Source organism: Corvus cornix, chromosome 8 (assembly GCF_000738735.6).
Source record: "Corvus cornix cornix isolate S_Up_H32 chromosome 8, ASM73873v5, whole genome shotgun sequence".
Lineage (NCBI taxonomy): Eukaryota > Metazoa > Chordata > Aves > Passeriformes > Corvidae > Corvus > Corvus cornix.
Genome location: NC_046338.1, coordinates 15,656,457 through 15,671,664, shown reverse-complemented (window position 1 = coordinate 15,671,664; position 15,208 = coordinate 15,656,457). Strand labels below are relative to the sequence as shown.

The window sequence follows — 15,208 nt, the reverse complement described above, 5'->3', positions numbered from 1 at the left end:
TCACCAGAGCTTACGGGTTTCCTAACTTGGTAGCTGAATCTGTTACTACAGGAAAGGGATGTATGTTTGTATTTACACCAAAGATCTATGTCTTTATACTCCAGGATTGAGAACTCTTTCACAGTAGCTTGGGTTGTTATATCTGAAGTTACTGAAGTTCACAGCCTACACTCCAACCAGCTGGAAATCCTGCTCCTGCTTTCACCTCCAGCAGTAAAAGAAGGATGGGAAAGTATCCTTAAATCCTTTCCTCATCCTTTACAGGTGGTCAAGAGAAAAGATCAGTTTTCCCTATTGGGCCTGCCACACCCAAAATTCCACTTGCAGAGATGCAGGCATCTCATTCCATATCCTTCCAGTAAAAGTTCACGTATGAACAGAGGGTTATTTATAGAAGCATTACTTCACATCCCCATTTATCTGAGACTTTACAGAGCATCACTGATGCACATTGTGATACATTTGAATAGTGTTTTTGCAATCCTTCTTTCTCTGACCCTTAAAATATGGAAGAAAGATTCTCACTGGCTCTTAATGTCCATTTTCTACTTAAAAATTCCGTAGGCATTATAGAATAATGAAGAAATAGAATCCTGTCTTAATCTACAACAGAAGTCAGAAGAAAATTGCCTGACTTAACTGCTTTACATGCAACAACAATGAAAAAGAGGCAGGTGATTTCACTTACTACTATATGGATTACAAAAAAATTTTAATACATTTCTAAATACAAATCTGCCTAAAGCTTTGGTTTTAAAACCTCTCTACATTTTCCTAGTTTTTAGGAGCTCTGATTCCCCAATGACTGCAATTACTCTAAGTAAATCTACTTTCTTATGACCTAAAATGAACATATGACTTACATGCGGAGTTTGCAGTGAGAAGTGTAGAATAAAAGCCTAGGATTTTAGCAAAGGATTTCTTAATGCATATTGAACAAGTTTTACTTTTTATGTTCAGTCTCAGCACCATCTCCCAAGTAAGCTGTTTCCTGTTTTGCACACCTACTTGCATAGGACTCTCTTCCATCTAGCTCTTGTTACCAGCACAGTTCAGTATCAGTTAAATAGAAAATGGGAAGCATTAGTTTCAAAATAACCAATGCACCAGTGAGACCTGTAACATAACAGAAACAAAGCAGAACAAAACAACAGCTTTTCAATGCATCATGTATAGGCGTACCTATAAAACTAAATATTAAAGGGTATCCTATAAACCCAAGTATACATTACAATGGCAAAACGGTCTCACCTTACAACTGCATTAGATTAGGAGAATGATGGTTTTTTTTATACTGCTGAGTATTTAGAAAATCCACAATGAGATGTGCTTGTTAGTGATTTCAATACCCTTCCTCTTTCAGAGTGGGTAAGGTTACACATGCATTCTATGAGTTTTCCAGTAGCAATCATGTGAACGGAACCTTGAATGTGGTATGTAACCTCTGTTTATCTTAAACTGACCCATTTTTAATATTAAAAGCTTCACCCTATTTTACAGGGCACATAGAAGTTTTCATAAACACAATTTCAAAAAACATCCTAGGAGTACTTGTTGTCAATGTGAATCTGATTTTGGTATGCTCATAACTTTTGCGGCATTCTTCTTCAAGACTAAAAGTTTTCCACTTCGTTCTAGTTCAGGAGCATTTCAGTTAGCAGCCTGAGAAAAACCTACAGGTACTACTAGAAACTGTAGCATGAAAAATACGTTAAGCAAATGTACAATATTCTGTTTTATTAATAACTAAGAACTACTAGATATGACATTCAGCAGAACCTTCATGAAGAAGTGCCCTAAGCTAAGGAAAGAAAGTACTGCAGTCAGAAGCTATTTATGGTTGAAGTTTAACCTGCTGCATTCCCAAGAGTATCTACAATGTATTCCTCTACAATGACCTGTCTAATCTAAAGCATGTCACCTTTAGGAGACAAAAATACACAAATTAACTTTTGACAGAAAAATACCAGCAGGAAGATGACTCCAACTTGATGAAAGAGACCTGCATATTCTGAAATTTAAATATTACGGGGTTGTGGCTATTTCCTAACTGTATTTGCAAGGGGGCGATTGTGAGTGAGTGGGGTGTGGTTTTTTGATGCTCTCTCAAATATTCTATTAAAGATGTCAAGAGTCACAGGAGAAAAATAGAAATCAGTCTCTACAATAAAAAAAGAAATTAAACTACAGAAATAAAGTACGGTCCCAATCTGTCTACACTGTTTTCCAAACTAAGCTAAACTACTATATTTAGCTCAGGCTACCATCCCCTCAACTCTAAACATCTCTGACCTCTCTAAGCATTACTGGTTTCTTTTTCATGCCCTTCGCACAGTTTTACCCAGCCAGGACACAATGAACTAGCATTATTATAAACATTATGGGGTACAGCCAATGCTTCTGACTAGGCACAGGTTCTCCCCATTTGCTGAAGATGCCAGAACCACAGCCAGCCCTTCCTTTTGCTAACCCTGAGTGAGGAAGAGGCAGCTCTGTTCACTCCCAGTATATGCCTCTAAAATGCTCACTGCTTTTGTATCTCAGGCTTGCAGGAATTCCCAGTAGTTGGACTTCATTATGTACTAAGCTTCAAGTATATTCATTGCAATAAAGAAACATATATCTTTCAGGACAGTAGACAGATTATTTTATAACAGTGGAAAAATTAATAAAAGTAATTAGAAACATCTGACATTTTCAATGTACATTGTTGGCAAAGTGCAAGACAAAAATTAGTGGAAGAATTTTCAGAAAAAACTACATGCCAGATAGAAATGAAGAAGAAAATAATTCATCTCCATAGTTCAGAAAATGTATGTGAATCAATTCAGAATACGGGTATCTGCAGTTAAGTTTCAAAAATCTGTTTACTTGAAGTACTGTATAAACCCTTAATTGACAGTGAACTAATTAAAGTAGATGCAACAGATGGGAAGGGAGGCAAATGCATAAGCAAGGAAATGCTACTTTTGAGCTCATAAAATAGTATAATCTATTGTTGAAAGAAAAAAAAAATTACAAAAATGGGAGACCATTAGCAGAACTTGGATCTCCCTCGCTTTTCTTTCATACCCAAGGTCACCTGGTTCAAGAATGCCACTGGAGCTAAAGAAATCAATTTCCATATGCACAGAAACTGCTGCCCTGACAGTGTCACTGAGTTACTCCCATCAAAAAGAAACACTTCAAATTAGTGCTGGCTGCTAACCTGAAAAATAGATGATGATACTGGATACCCCTCTACAGCAGGCCATCATTCTTTTTCCTCCTGCACTTAAGAAAATGCTAGGGATTTTTTAAAAAAATCTGTTAGAATTAGTTTAATTAAAACTTGAGAATATATTCTCTTGCTCTCTTGTATGGCATCTAATACAGATGAAGACCAATTTCTAAAGCAATTAAATTAACAATTGTAAATTGTTTCTGCATTATGTAGTATGCTACAACTAAAGGCAGAATTCAAGAAAGGAGTTTGCCCCCAAAACAAAAATTAACTGCTGATGAATGCCACGTACTTTGCCATACGTAAGTATTTTATTTGAAAAATGCATATACAAAATGAAAAGGAAGAAAGTCACATTGAGATGTTACTTTGTGAAGTGGCCTGCTTGCATGCTGAGGAATCATATTTGAACCAGCTTGATAAAAATGAATAGTTAAAACTAAAATCTTTGCCCAACAGAAGAATACTTAGTTTGACTCACATTAACTTGCATGAATAAAGAAGTAGAGTAAATTAAAAAACCTTCTGAAAGAAATTATTTTGTTCTAATATTGAAGCACTATCTGTTTGAAATTTCAAAATGTCATGTTCCCATCTCTTCAGGAGAGGAGAAACCAAAGACACAAATCATAACTACTTGAAGAAAATTCCCTAAATAATGAGTTAAGTTTCAGTAACAAAATTTAAATAAACTTTCTGAGGACCTCTAGTTATAGATATAATTTGCAGATCATAACTTTTGGCATCCAGGCATTCTCAGCCTAAAACAACGGCTTCATATGAGCTTATAAATAAGCTACAAACAAACTCAAATATTGAAGAAAACATGCTTCCATTAAAGGAGATTGCAGAGTCCCAAATGGGCAGCAGTTCAAGAATGCTACATGAGTAGTCAGGCATGTACGATTTACACTACTTTTACTTTCCTACTGCTGCCACTAAGTTTAGAATATGTCTACAAAAAGGCCTTGCTGATTTTAAAATGTTCTGTAGATCTGTATGCTTATTTGTGTATTTTTCAGTACAAGTCTTTGAAACTTTGTCTTCTATAATCTTTTGCTAGAATCTGGTTTACTGTATTGGCTCTCCCCATCCGATCATGACCATGTAATTCCCTGCATGGTCTGCATGGGTTGCAGGCAGCATACACCCTTACAACTTTAGAGGTTAATAATATTTTTCAGAAAAGCTGACACTTCTTTGTCATCATTTATCTTATAATTTTAGCTTACAAAATTTGAGTATTAGGAAAGAATTTTGCCATGTCATATGGAGATCTATCTATAAAGGAAACATCCTCTTAAAAGACATTCCACTTAATTGCTTTTGCAGTGTCTTCCCATATAAATAAATATATGAAATTGAAAAGCAGTGGATGGTTTTACATATTGTGCTTGTAAAAAGCAACAGGCCACACAGTCAATTTGCATTCCTTCTAAATTTTCAGCAATAACTTTGGATGCTTTTGGGCTTATGTTACTCAAAAATCCAAGTGATAACATGTATCACAATGATGAAAAAGAAATTTCCATCTCATATCTAGCAACCTCAGTGATGTAAATAGGGCAAGTCCTAAAATCGCTCATAAAAGGAAGGGGTTATGTTCCTTTTCCTGCAGAAGAGAAATAAGAAAGGTAGAAACAGAGCCAAGCAAGTTTCTTCCATTTATCTAAGGACTGGCATAAAGTTTCTAGCTTACATTACAGAAATAAGCCTGTTACCAGACAGCTTTGGAACACCTGGAATCACCAAAAACAATCTCCTTGTTTAAAATAAACATAATATTTCACCTCAACAACACAAATTTAAAATAATATGCTCAGGTTTGTCAGTAAGTACAAGGAGAATGAGAAGGAATTGATAATTCTGTAATTAATTCAACATAAGAACTTTGAAAACATTTTGTTACCTCAAACTTGTTCTGCACCATATTTTTTGGCCTTTTCTCCCCCAAATTTGGCTAGACCTCTGAAACACAGCATCAGTCTTGTAAACAGTAGTTCAAAGTCCTCTAAGTAGTGCTTTAATTGATGCTCATGTGACCATTCAGAGATATTTTCTTATTGCAAACATTCAACTCATCGTTGTCAGGGGTTTTTTTCCCTACTGAATATTCAAATATTTCACAGTCATTGAGCTACTCATTAACTGACAAATGTATTCATACCAAGCTGTATATAATACCTCAGTCTCTTCATTATCTTTATGGACAGTACGTTTATAGTATTATTTGCACAGTACTTTGCCTTCACTCCAAAATTCAACCCCATCCATTTCAATTGTATATTCACTTTTTCTTCCATTTCAGTTAGAGAAATAACAAAAAGACTCAAGATTTTTCAAAACTACTTCTTGCATTGAGTGCATAAGAGGTTTAACAGCAAAGGCTTACCACTTCTGAAAGTTAGCTAATGAAGTTGGGGTTATATCCCTACACTGACCTCATGTACTGCTACAAAACCTTAACACTGTTCTCAGCCTTCAACATCAAACTAAATGTAACTACATCTTCCATCCATGCATGATGTCCAAACCAATTCTATTTTTAATGCTTTCTCAGACAAACAGGTTTTCGCCGTCACATGCATACTGTGAGACTTTCTGTGGAATGCAAAGCTAGAGAAGAATTGCCACAGACTGTGCTTGGACTGTTCATTGTCTGCCTATACACCAGCAGCAGAATCAGACTCTTCACAGTCCTTAGCGGTGAATCTGTAATCTGATAAACATTCCACTGCATGAACCACCATGGCAGGCAAAAAAAAGCACCCTAAAGAACCAGCAGTTCTGACCTCCCCTAACAGTTTGTTCCTGCCCCAGACCATTCACTCATATATACCAGTACAAATCTTTTTATGGCCACACAGTGAACTGCAATTGTGAACCTCATCTGACTGAAAACTAACGTAGGGGTGAAAAAAACTCACTAAAACAAAACAACAAAATCTGTTCACCATATAGCTGCCTGTGCAAATGTAAAGCAACACAATATGGAACATACTCTCTTTCAGCAGTGATACCAGCTGACAAAGTCTGACACTTTCTTTGAGCAACAGACTCAAGTCTGTATGGGCAAAGCTTCCAGTTCCAGCACATGACGTCATCAATGAACCAACTAGAACTCTTCCATCCTAAATTTATGTCACAGACCTGCCTTACATCTTATTGTAACAAAGAAAATCAAACTGAATATAATTTTGACAGTTTTCAAAAATACGTATGTTAAAGTTCTTAAATTCACAGGCCAACTATAGCAGCAGTGATATACTAAACCATATTACTGTTACCTGTTTAATTACACAGTTTGTGTTTGGGACTTCGAAAAAAAAAAAAATGGACATTTTTTCTGATGTTTTAATCATCAACTCTCAATTTCTCCTCAAAAGTTACATGAAGTTTATTTATAAAAATAAATATACATCCATGCAGCTGAATAGAAGAATAATTTCAGAACACCAATGTACTGCAATTACTTACAAGTACTATTTCAGGTAAATAACAATTAAACTTACTGTTACTTCTTGTTAATTTTAATAACCTATTTATTTTAATAGTCTAACAAATATGAGTACATAGGATATTGCATATATATTTATGAAATTCATGTACATGTATTTACTTTTTAAATTTCATTAGAGAAAATGAAATTTTCTCTAATCACTGGTAGTGACGTTCCAGTACTTTGAGTATTAAGAGCTAAAGAAAAAAAAAATAAATAAAAGGTGTATCAGCCCTCAAATTCCAAGAGTTGAGCAATATTCTCTGGGTTTAAGGCTCAGAAAACTATTATTGTTGTATTTATCCACAAGAAAAGTTCTCCTTTCTGACCCGATCTGCTTGCAAGTGTTTCCATCACAGTAACACAGAGCCCCACAATATTCCTGTGATTTATCTTAGAACTTGAATATAATCTATTAGTACCTTGGTATTGCAGATTCAATTATGCCTTCTCCTGGCTATAGATCTGCTGCCTATTGTATTTTGTTACATCCTAATAACAAGTGTGGAAAGTTAGTGGAAAGCTGTCTCCCTGGTTCTTCTCAATAGAAACGGAAGTGATTCTGCTACTTTCATTTTCAGGCCAACATGCTCTTGGGTTTAACGGAAACTTAAAATCTATGAACCCTACTACCATGTTGCAAGTTAACAAATGTCTGAAAACCCTGAAGAGAAAAAAAAGTTTGCTTAAGCACCAGACTCCCATACATAACACCACAGGCAGGAACCAGATATTAGAGGTTTTTGATTCAAGCTCTCTGATCTGCACTTATTTAGAGAAGAAGTCAGAAATTCTCTGTCATTTAAAAACCAATACATCTCCAGTGAGGAAAACAAGGCTTAAAGGAATGCATGGGAATTGGAGGTAGAAAAAGGTAGCTAATTTAGTCATGTCCCCATTAAGGTTTTTACCAATCCTGATTTGTACGTTGGGCCAGAGCAAGCTGTCCCTGGGTCTTTTTTTATGGCACAAAAAAAGAACAGGTAAATGCTGCGTATATTAAACTTTCACCGCCCAGCCCTTCCCAGTCATCATTTCTTATTTGTTACCTATCTGATAGCTAGCAATGTATCTACAGTAAAATAACAAAGGCTTTTAGTATAGATATACTTGGCCTAGGAAAACACACTTCTGCTAATATTCCTATTTTTTCCTGGCTGCCCAGTGGAAGCAACAAACTCCACTAATGAGAGCACAGTCTTGCCATCTCTGTGCATCTACTCCAGAAGTGCTCTGTACACCGCAGCAGCAGTAAACAGGATGTACAGCCACAGTGGGCATAATGTTGATACAGAGTATAGGAAACTGTATCTATACCCGACATCAAGAAAAATGTAAGGCGTGGCCTGCTCTTAAAAAACAATCAGCTCACCACTACACAGCTGGCAGTCCCACAACTGAGCCAGAGTAACTAATCACATGAACCCTCTCAACTTACCCTACCCAAGAAGTTAAATGCACTAGCTCATATAGCTTCCTTTCAGCCTCTTCTATTAACCAGAGTACAACAGCAGCACAATTCCCAGCAAAGCTGGTCCATTTAGCTGAACATAAGCCTACAAATGCACACTAGTATCCTGTTCATGTGAGTGTCTCCTCATCACAGAACCTCAGCTGTATCATCCTCACCAGCTACCAGAATTTGCAACAGTAAAGCTGATGGATGCCACAAAACTTCTTTGTTTGACATACAGTGATAGAATTCCTGAAAGTTTGGAAAATCATCCCACAAAATTATGAAAAAACCCAGAGAACAGTACTTTGTTCCAGAGGATGTACTCCCAGACTGCCATGCAAGTAGTTCAATTCCCTGGTGGGGTGTCAAACCGGTAACCGGTCAGCTATAAAACGGCAGTAACAAAAATGGTGTCGATTTGTGTCACTGTGACATAATTGTATTGCTGCAGTTCAAATAAACAAACATATCAGATCTACTGTAACTTGTAAGGACAGGCCTAAAGCATTTTGTTAGCTAATGGCACTATTAGTTTCTGTTTCAATACAGTACTTCTGAATCTTATCTCAAAGTAACAGAAGCCATGGGTTTGATTCTACTACATAAATCTCATTTCTTTAAAAAGAACCTCCTGCACCCACACCAAACACTAGCAAAGATGCTCTTTTGCTTGTGCCAGGAACTGCAGACCAAGCATTAATAATTAAAGCTTGAAAGTACCTTACAAATGCTTTGCCCATGCTACAGCGTGCAGTCTCGTGAGAGATGCTTCAGCTCAGCTTGTTCCTGAACCCATTCACTTAGTGGACCCATGCAGCAAAAAACCAAAACAAACAAAAAGCCTACCATCAACCAATTCATACCAGTTGTGCAAGTGATTTCTAGCAAAAGCAAAAAAAAAACAAAAAAAAAGAAAGCAGACTGAGCCCTCCACTGCACATAACACACATAAAACACATATAAGACTGTTACTCTGAATCTAAGTAGAGGTCTTAGTCTCTAATTCAGGACTGACCAAGAAATTCTTAATTCCAACATTAAATCCTTAAACCACTCTTTCCCAATGTAAAGGACACATTTATCTAGTTATCCTACTGCAGATTTTAGGTTACATTGTAATGAATGACCTTCATAATGTATAAAACTGTTCCAGAAGAGCTATTACACATGTAACTAAATACTTTTCTACTAGCCATCACTAATAATTTATCTTGAGTTAAAATAACAGATCTGGGTCCTAAAAAGACAGCTGCTCTGATAAAGGTAATTCAGTCAAATGTATACAAGTCTACATCATATACAAGTTCCCATGTTACTAGGCAGACTGACAGAATTCAAAAAATGGAAAAAAACCCAACACGAAACAAAACCAAGAACTCCACCCGTGCACCTACCAAAAGGTATTTTAAGGACTGTTTATGTTCCACTGAGAACAGGATGCATATTTTGCTAATACAAGATTTGAATAGAGGACTGTTTAAAGAATAATATACATCCACAAATGGAAAAACCCTGAAGTGCTTCTCTAAATCCACCAGTTCTGAAAGCATTTGCAGGGAACTAAGAAGTCCCAAGCAGCTGTACACACATTTTCATTTTTAAACTGCAGTTGACTAGTTCAGGATATTTTCACCTGAACGTAACATTCTCTCCCCCTGAAGAAACAAGAGTCATTCAAAATTATTTCAAGCTAATCTGTCGTAGCTGAATTATTATTTGAAGGCAGTCTTACTGCTGAGTGTTCAGCCCAATTACAATGCCTCTTCAAAACAGATTAATTAGGTTACTTGTACCTTTTTACGGTGTCCTTAGGCACTTGACCACAGCTAATAATATATACCCAGTACTTTCCAACTCCAAAAAAGCTGGCGTTGTTACCTCTATTCTAAAGATGAGAAAACTGAGACATGAGTAAGCAAAGTCATCTGCCTAATGTCACCTAGCTGAGAGCAGAGAAGCCAGGAATGAAATACAGGTCTTCAGAATCCCAGCTAGCAGTTTAGTAAGTGCAAGTGCCCAGTTTTATACACATTTATATACAAAACATAATAGTATAACCTCAGACTCAACTGTCCAATTTGTATCATGCAGACTAACAAAATACTAAGCATTGTTCAGTCACATTAATTTTACAAATATTATTGTCCTAGATATGAAATGGAAAAATAAAACAAACGACAAACTATACCGGATGTGCCATCATATAATCATAATTTACATATATTTCAGTTGTGGTACTGTTCATCACTATTTAAAAAAAAAATTTACTGTGGCCTTTAAACACGATTCTGTCAGGAAATTTATGCTTTAAGATCTCTAAGTACAGCACTGTAGGAAATTAGGTGACCAGGGCGTTAAAACAAGATATTCATTAAAAAATCCCTTTATGCTGACCAGTATAAAGACATTTTTTACAACGTTCTGTAATATTAAAAGTATGTATTATGGTTGAGTTTGAAAAGTTAAGTAGGTAGAGCCTTTAATATTTCCATTTGAAGTAACTGAGGGTTTGTTACGTGCTTATTCTTTTTGGGGCATAGACCAAGCTCTCGATCTTGACCAAACAATTTCATTTAAGCAAATTAACCCAAGTAATATACTCTTTTCCCCTGATATTAAGCAAGTATTGCTTTGCAAAACACAACTTTGAGTGAAGCAAAAATTTTTGTAATATAAATCCTGTAACATTAACAATAAAAGCCCCAAGTTTAGTACTGTCTAAAAAAGAAGCGGTAGTGAACACCTAGAAGGACAAAAGTGTAATCACTGTGGATACACAATAGTTTCATTTAAATACACTTAGCAATAATTTCTGTTAACCCAGCCATACCAACTTACTACACTGATATCTACCATTACTGCTAAGAAAGCACACACACTTAACAAAAGACCATTTTCTTTTTAATAATGGTTTGAAAAAACACAAACCAAACTTTTTTCAATAAAAAACTTACAATATTTTATTTCATGGATACCTTATTTAATAACCTACAGCACCATATGTTAGAGTTTAGTCTTATGAAGAAACAGAATTGCCACTTCCACCAGGAAGCAAAGAGTTAAAGACTGTGCAATTAACCTGAGAGCAAGCACTAGAGAGGAGAGGCTAGTTTACCTGGTGTACAAAGTTCTAAGGGATGCAAGCCCAGAGAAGGACAGCAGAATTTTGGAAGGGAAGGCAATCAGCAATACTGGTTCTTACCCAAGCTCATTCCTCCTCCTACTAAAGAACCTGTACTGGAGATAAAAGGAGGTAAAAAAGGGTAATCTGGCTTTATGTAATCTTTCAATCTTTAGTAATCTCAGGCAATTTTGCTGGTGAAGCTACCAGAACAAACTAAAGAGAGGATTTGCTTACTGCCAAGTTTACTTTGTATTTTGCATTTGCTAAGTACTGAGGAATAAGTGTTGCATTTTTCACCTTGAACAAACTTAGCTCAAAACTTGCTAAATAGCAAGATATACTTTCCACATCCCACTAACAGTCTGTAAAATGTTCAAAGTAAAATAAAATACAGAAGAATGGATACAATATTTTGTAGAAAAAGCAGGACAGAAATATCAAGTGGATATTTGCTAGCAGAAGCTTATAAGAAATTGCTCTATGAGATATGGCATCACTTTTTTAAAATGCAAAACTTTCATTGTGAGAAGTGAGATCTAGAGCCTACTTAAGGCCTGTTTAATTAAGCCTTTGAAACAAGAACATGTACCACATCTATGTTTTGCCACTTTCTTATTAGCAAGCAGTTATTTTGCTTTTTTCTTTTTCATATTTTCTCCGAATCCACTTCACATCCTGTTAGTCAGTAGGTGTGACGGTCTGCCAATCTTTCTGTCAGGAGCATTCAGTTGATTGGTAACTACTGATCCACTTTTACCAACTTCATCCCAGCCTAAGAGTTTTCTTACAGCATGCTGGAGTACACAGGCCTGTCATAACCAGGTGCACACAGCACGTAACACAGCACAAAGCAATGTGTTGTATTGATCACTGACTGATACTCACTTTAGAGTCCATGTCAGGAACAAGCTTGGCATTTACACTGGGTTTAGCTTGTTTTCAGTAAGTTTTCACATGTATTAACAAAACATCTAAACCACACATGACCCGTGATCTAGATCAACCCATGTACTTGACCCTTTAAACCTTTACTGCAACCATGAATTCTACAACTTCCTCATCTTTCTGTGCAGGATTGCAATATGCAAGCAAAAGTCCATTTCACATATAAGCACTTTTCAAGTTAGAGTTCTTATGATTGAGGAAGTTCCCTCCTGAAGAAATGTGAGTGAAATGGCGTATCTCACACTTCACTGCAGCTCCCTTTACTTTCTGACCATACCGCTAAACCAACTTTAATGCACAGGTGTATGAAGAGCAATTTGTTTTGAGGTATTCCCAAGCAAAACTATATTGATGCCTTTGCCTTTCACTGCTAATACACAGCACTGCAAACAAAACACCATCTTTACAGCAGTTCTTTCTGATATGAAAGTTCCTCTTAAAAATACCTAAAAGTTAGTAGTTCACAAAGCTTAAACCCCACTGGGATTCTCCACGTTAACTTTTTAACTTTTCTGTCTTGTGCAAGAAACTATTTATTGATACAAAAGTTACCATATATAATGGAAGAGACAGTGCAACCAAAGAATCGAATCCACCCTAGGTTTGTTGGTGGGTTGTTTTTTTTGGGTTATTTATTTTTTTAAAATTAGTATCACTGTCAGTCTTACCTTTCAAGGAAAAAAGTAACAAAACAAAACCAAAACCAACCCTTCCCATCTCCCAAAACAAAAATCTCCACTCATTTCTGTTTAAAGTAATTGGAACCCCAGTTTGGGTACTTTTACAGAAATGTTGCTTCCACTTAGCTTACTTGAAACACTACTATAGTTATTCACACAGCTCACCACTTCAAACAGGTTTACCAGCTTATATGTCATCGTATCAAGTTTATATTAACATAGTGATTCTTCCTAGGCACTTACGAGCCACTGATTAAAGTTCAGCATTTCTGATGGATTCTTAGCCTTCAGCCATCTCACGTGCTACAATATTAAGTATACTCCTACATCTGTTGTGCCTTCCCTTCCTTTGCTATTCAAGTGAGCACACCTCTAACAGTCAAAATTACAGGAGAACTTAACAGCATTTAGGAAATAAAATTTGTTTTTTTAAACATGCTTTTCTAATTTTTATTTGAGCATTAAATTCAATACTTTCCATTTATGGACTTCTTACTTGGGTTCATTGTCCAACTAATAAATTCAGAGACACATTTTCTGCGTGGGTAAACGTAACAGCTTGCATGGATTTAGTGATGTATATTAAAAAAAAAAAAGAAAGAAAAGAAAAGCAAGCTTTCCTCAGAACAAGGAAGCCGAAGAGGTAGCAGGTTGTGCTGACATTTAAAGACAAGAGCACAAAAAGTGAAGCTCCGGAATTGCACCTAACCTTGCAGCTGACAAGCAGAAAAGTAGCAGTTGCACAGGCACCCAAAACCGGTCAGATTACAGGGATGGAAACCTCTAACCCTTGAGCTTTCAACCTTTAACAGTGTTGCGGGGTCTTTTGGGATTGTTTTTTTGCAGTGACAAGAACCCTTGCCGTGTGACAAATAACGTTGATCGCACCATTTTCTCCTCTTCCCAAGCTCGGCGTTCAAGGCCTACAAGAAGGAAGCTGCTCCGGCTCCTGCGCGGTGCCATGTCCAGGGAAGAGAGAGGCTCTTTGCCTGACCCTGACGGGGGCGTGGGGTGGCCACCGGGAGCCCTTCGGGCCGGGCCCGGACGAGCGCCGTGCCCCGGGCGGCGGGGGAGGGCAAGAGCTCTGGCCCCCGTAGCGGCTCCGGGCGCGGGCAGCCTTAGGGCGGGCGGAGGGCGATCCCGGGGCGGTGGGGGCCGAGGCCGGGGCGGGGGGCGCGGCCCCGGGCAGGCCCCGCCGGAGGGACGCGGCCGCTCGGCGGGGGAAGGAGGGAGCCGAGCGCAGACAAAAGCGGGTCGCGGCCGGCGGCGGGGTGGGGCTGTGACCGGGCGGCGGCGCCTCCGCTCCCGGGGGAGAGCAGCGGGAAGAGGCCTGGGGTGGGCACGGGCTTCCGCCGGCCCCCCAGCCCGGGGTGGGCGTCCCGCGCCGTGCGGCGGGCAGGGGCGGCGGGGCGCGGCGGCTCCTCCGTCCTCCCCGCCAGGGAGGGAGGGGAGCGGGTTTGGGGCGGTGCCCCTCGCCGGTTACCTGCAGCTCGGTGAAGAGGATCTCCCTCTCGGCCGCGTTGGACGCCATTGCGCCGGGGTTTGAAGTCCGCACCTGGGCGCTGCTGCTGCCGCCGCCGCCGGCGGGGAGGGGAGCGAGGGAGGCGGGCCCGGGTCCGGGACTAAGGGCGCATCGGGGGCGGGGGGAGCGCTCCGTGCTAAGGCAGGCGGGCGGGCGTGTGCGGGGGGCCGCCGCTGCCCCCTCTACTCTCATGGGGGTCGCGGTGGGCTGTGGGGCGCGGTGCGGCGCGTTCCCCGCGGTGCGGTACGGAGCGGCGCGTTCCCCGCGGTGCGGAGCAGCGCGCTCGGAGCGGTGCGGAGCGGCGCCGTGCGCTCCCCGCCGTGCGGTGCCCGCGGTGCGCTCCCCGCCCGGGCGCGGCGCTCGGCCCTGGCAGCGCTCGGGCCGCTGCTGCGCCTGCGGCCGCCGCCGATGTCGCACCATTTGGCTGTCACCCTGTCGCAAAGGCGTCGCTGCTTTGCGGCTCCGGGAGCACGTGACTGTGCGGGGAGGAAGAGTGAGCTCCTTCGGAGGCGGCCGCCGGCGCGCGCCCGCTCGGCCCCACCTCCTCCGCGCGGGCAGAGCGGCGCGAGGCGCCGAGCGCGGGAAGGCGGGCGCGAGGCTGCTCAGCCCCCTCAGCCCCTCACTCCCCTCAGCCCCTCACTCCCCTCAGCCCCTCACTCCCCTCAGCCCCTCACTCCCCTCAGCCCCGCGGCGGCCTCTCCACCTCCTTCCCTGCACACTCCGCTGGTGGTTCTTCCCCCTCCCTTAGGCTGCAGCGCT

General features: G+C 40.0%; 1 protein-coding gene across 2 annotated transcripts in view; it reads right to left on the bottom strand.

Moving 5' to 3' along the window:
* The window catches only part of PKN2 (protein kinase N2), a 55,494-nt gene extending 40,757 nt beyond the window's left edge, over positions 1 to 14,737 (bottom strand). Inside the window, exon 1 of one of the 2 annotated variants that reach the window (XM_039556039.1) lies at positions 14,411 to 14,737. In XM_039556039.1, the coding sequence (XP_039411973.1) occupies positions 14,411 to 14,641 (231 nt within the window). In that variant the 5' untranslated portion in view covers positions 14,642 to 14,737. Of the gene's footprint in view, positions 1 to 11,293; positions 11,367 to 14,410 lie in introns of those variants that run through there. The other variant, XM_010409068.4, reaches the window with a different exon arrangement.
* Positions 14,738 to 15,208: the final 471 nt, after the last annotated feature.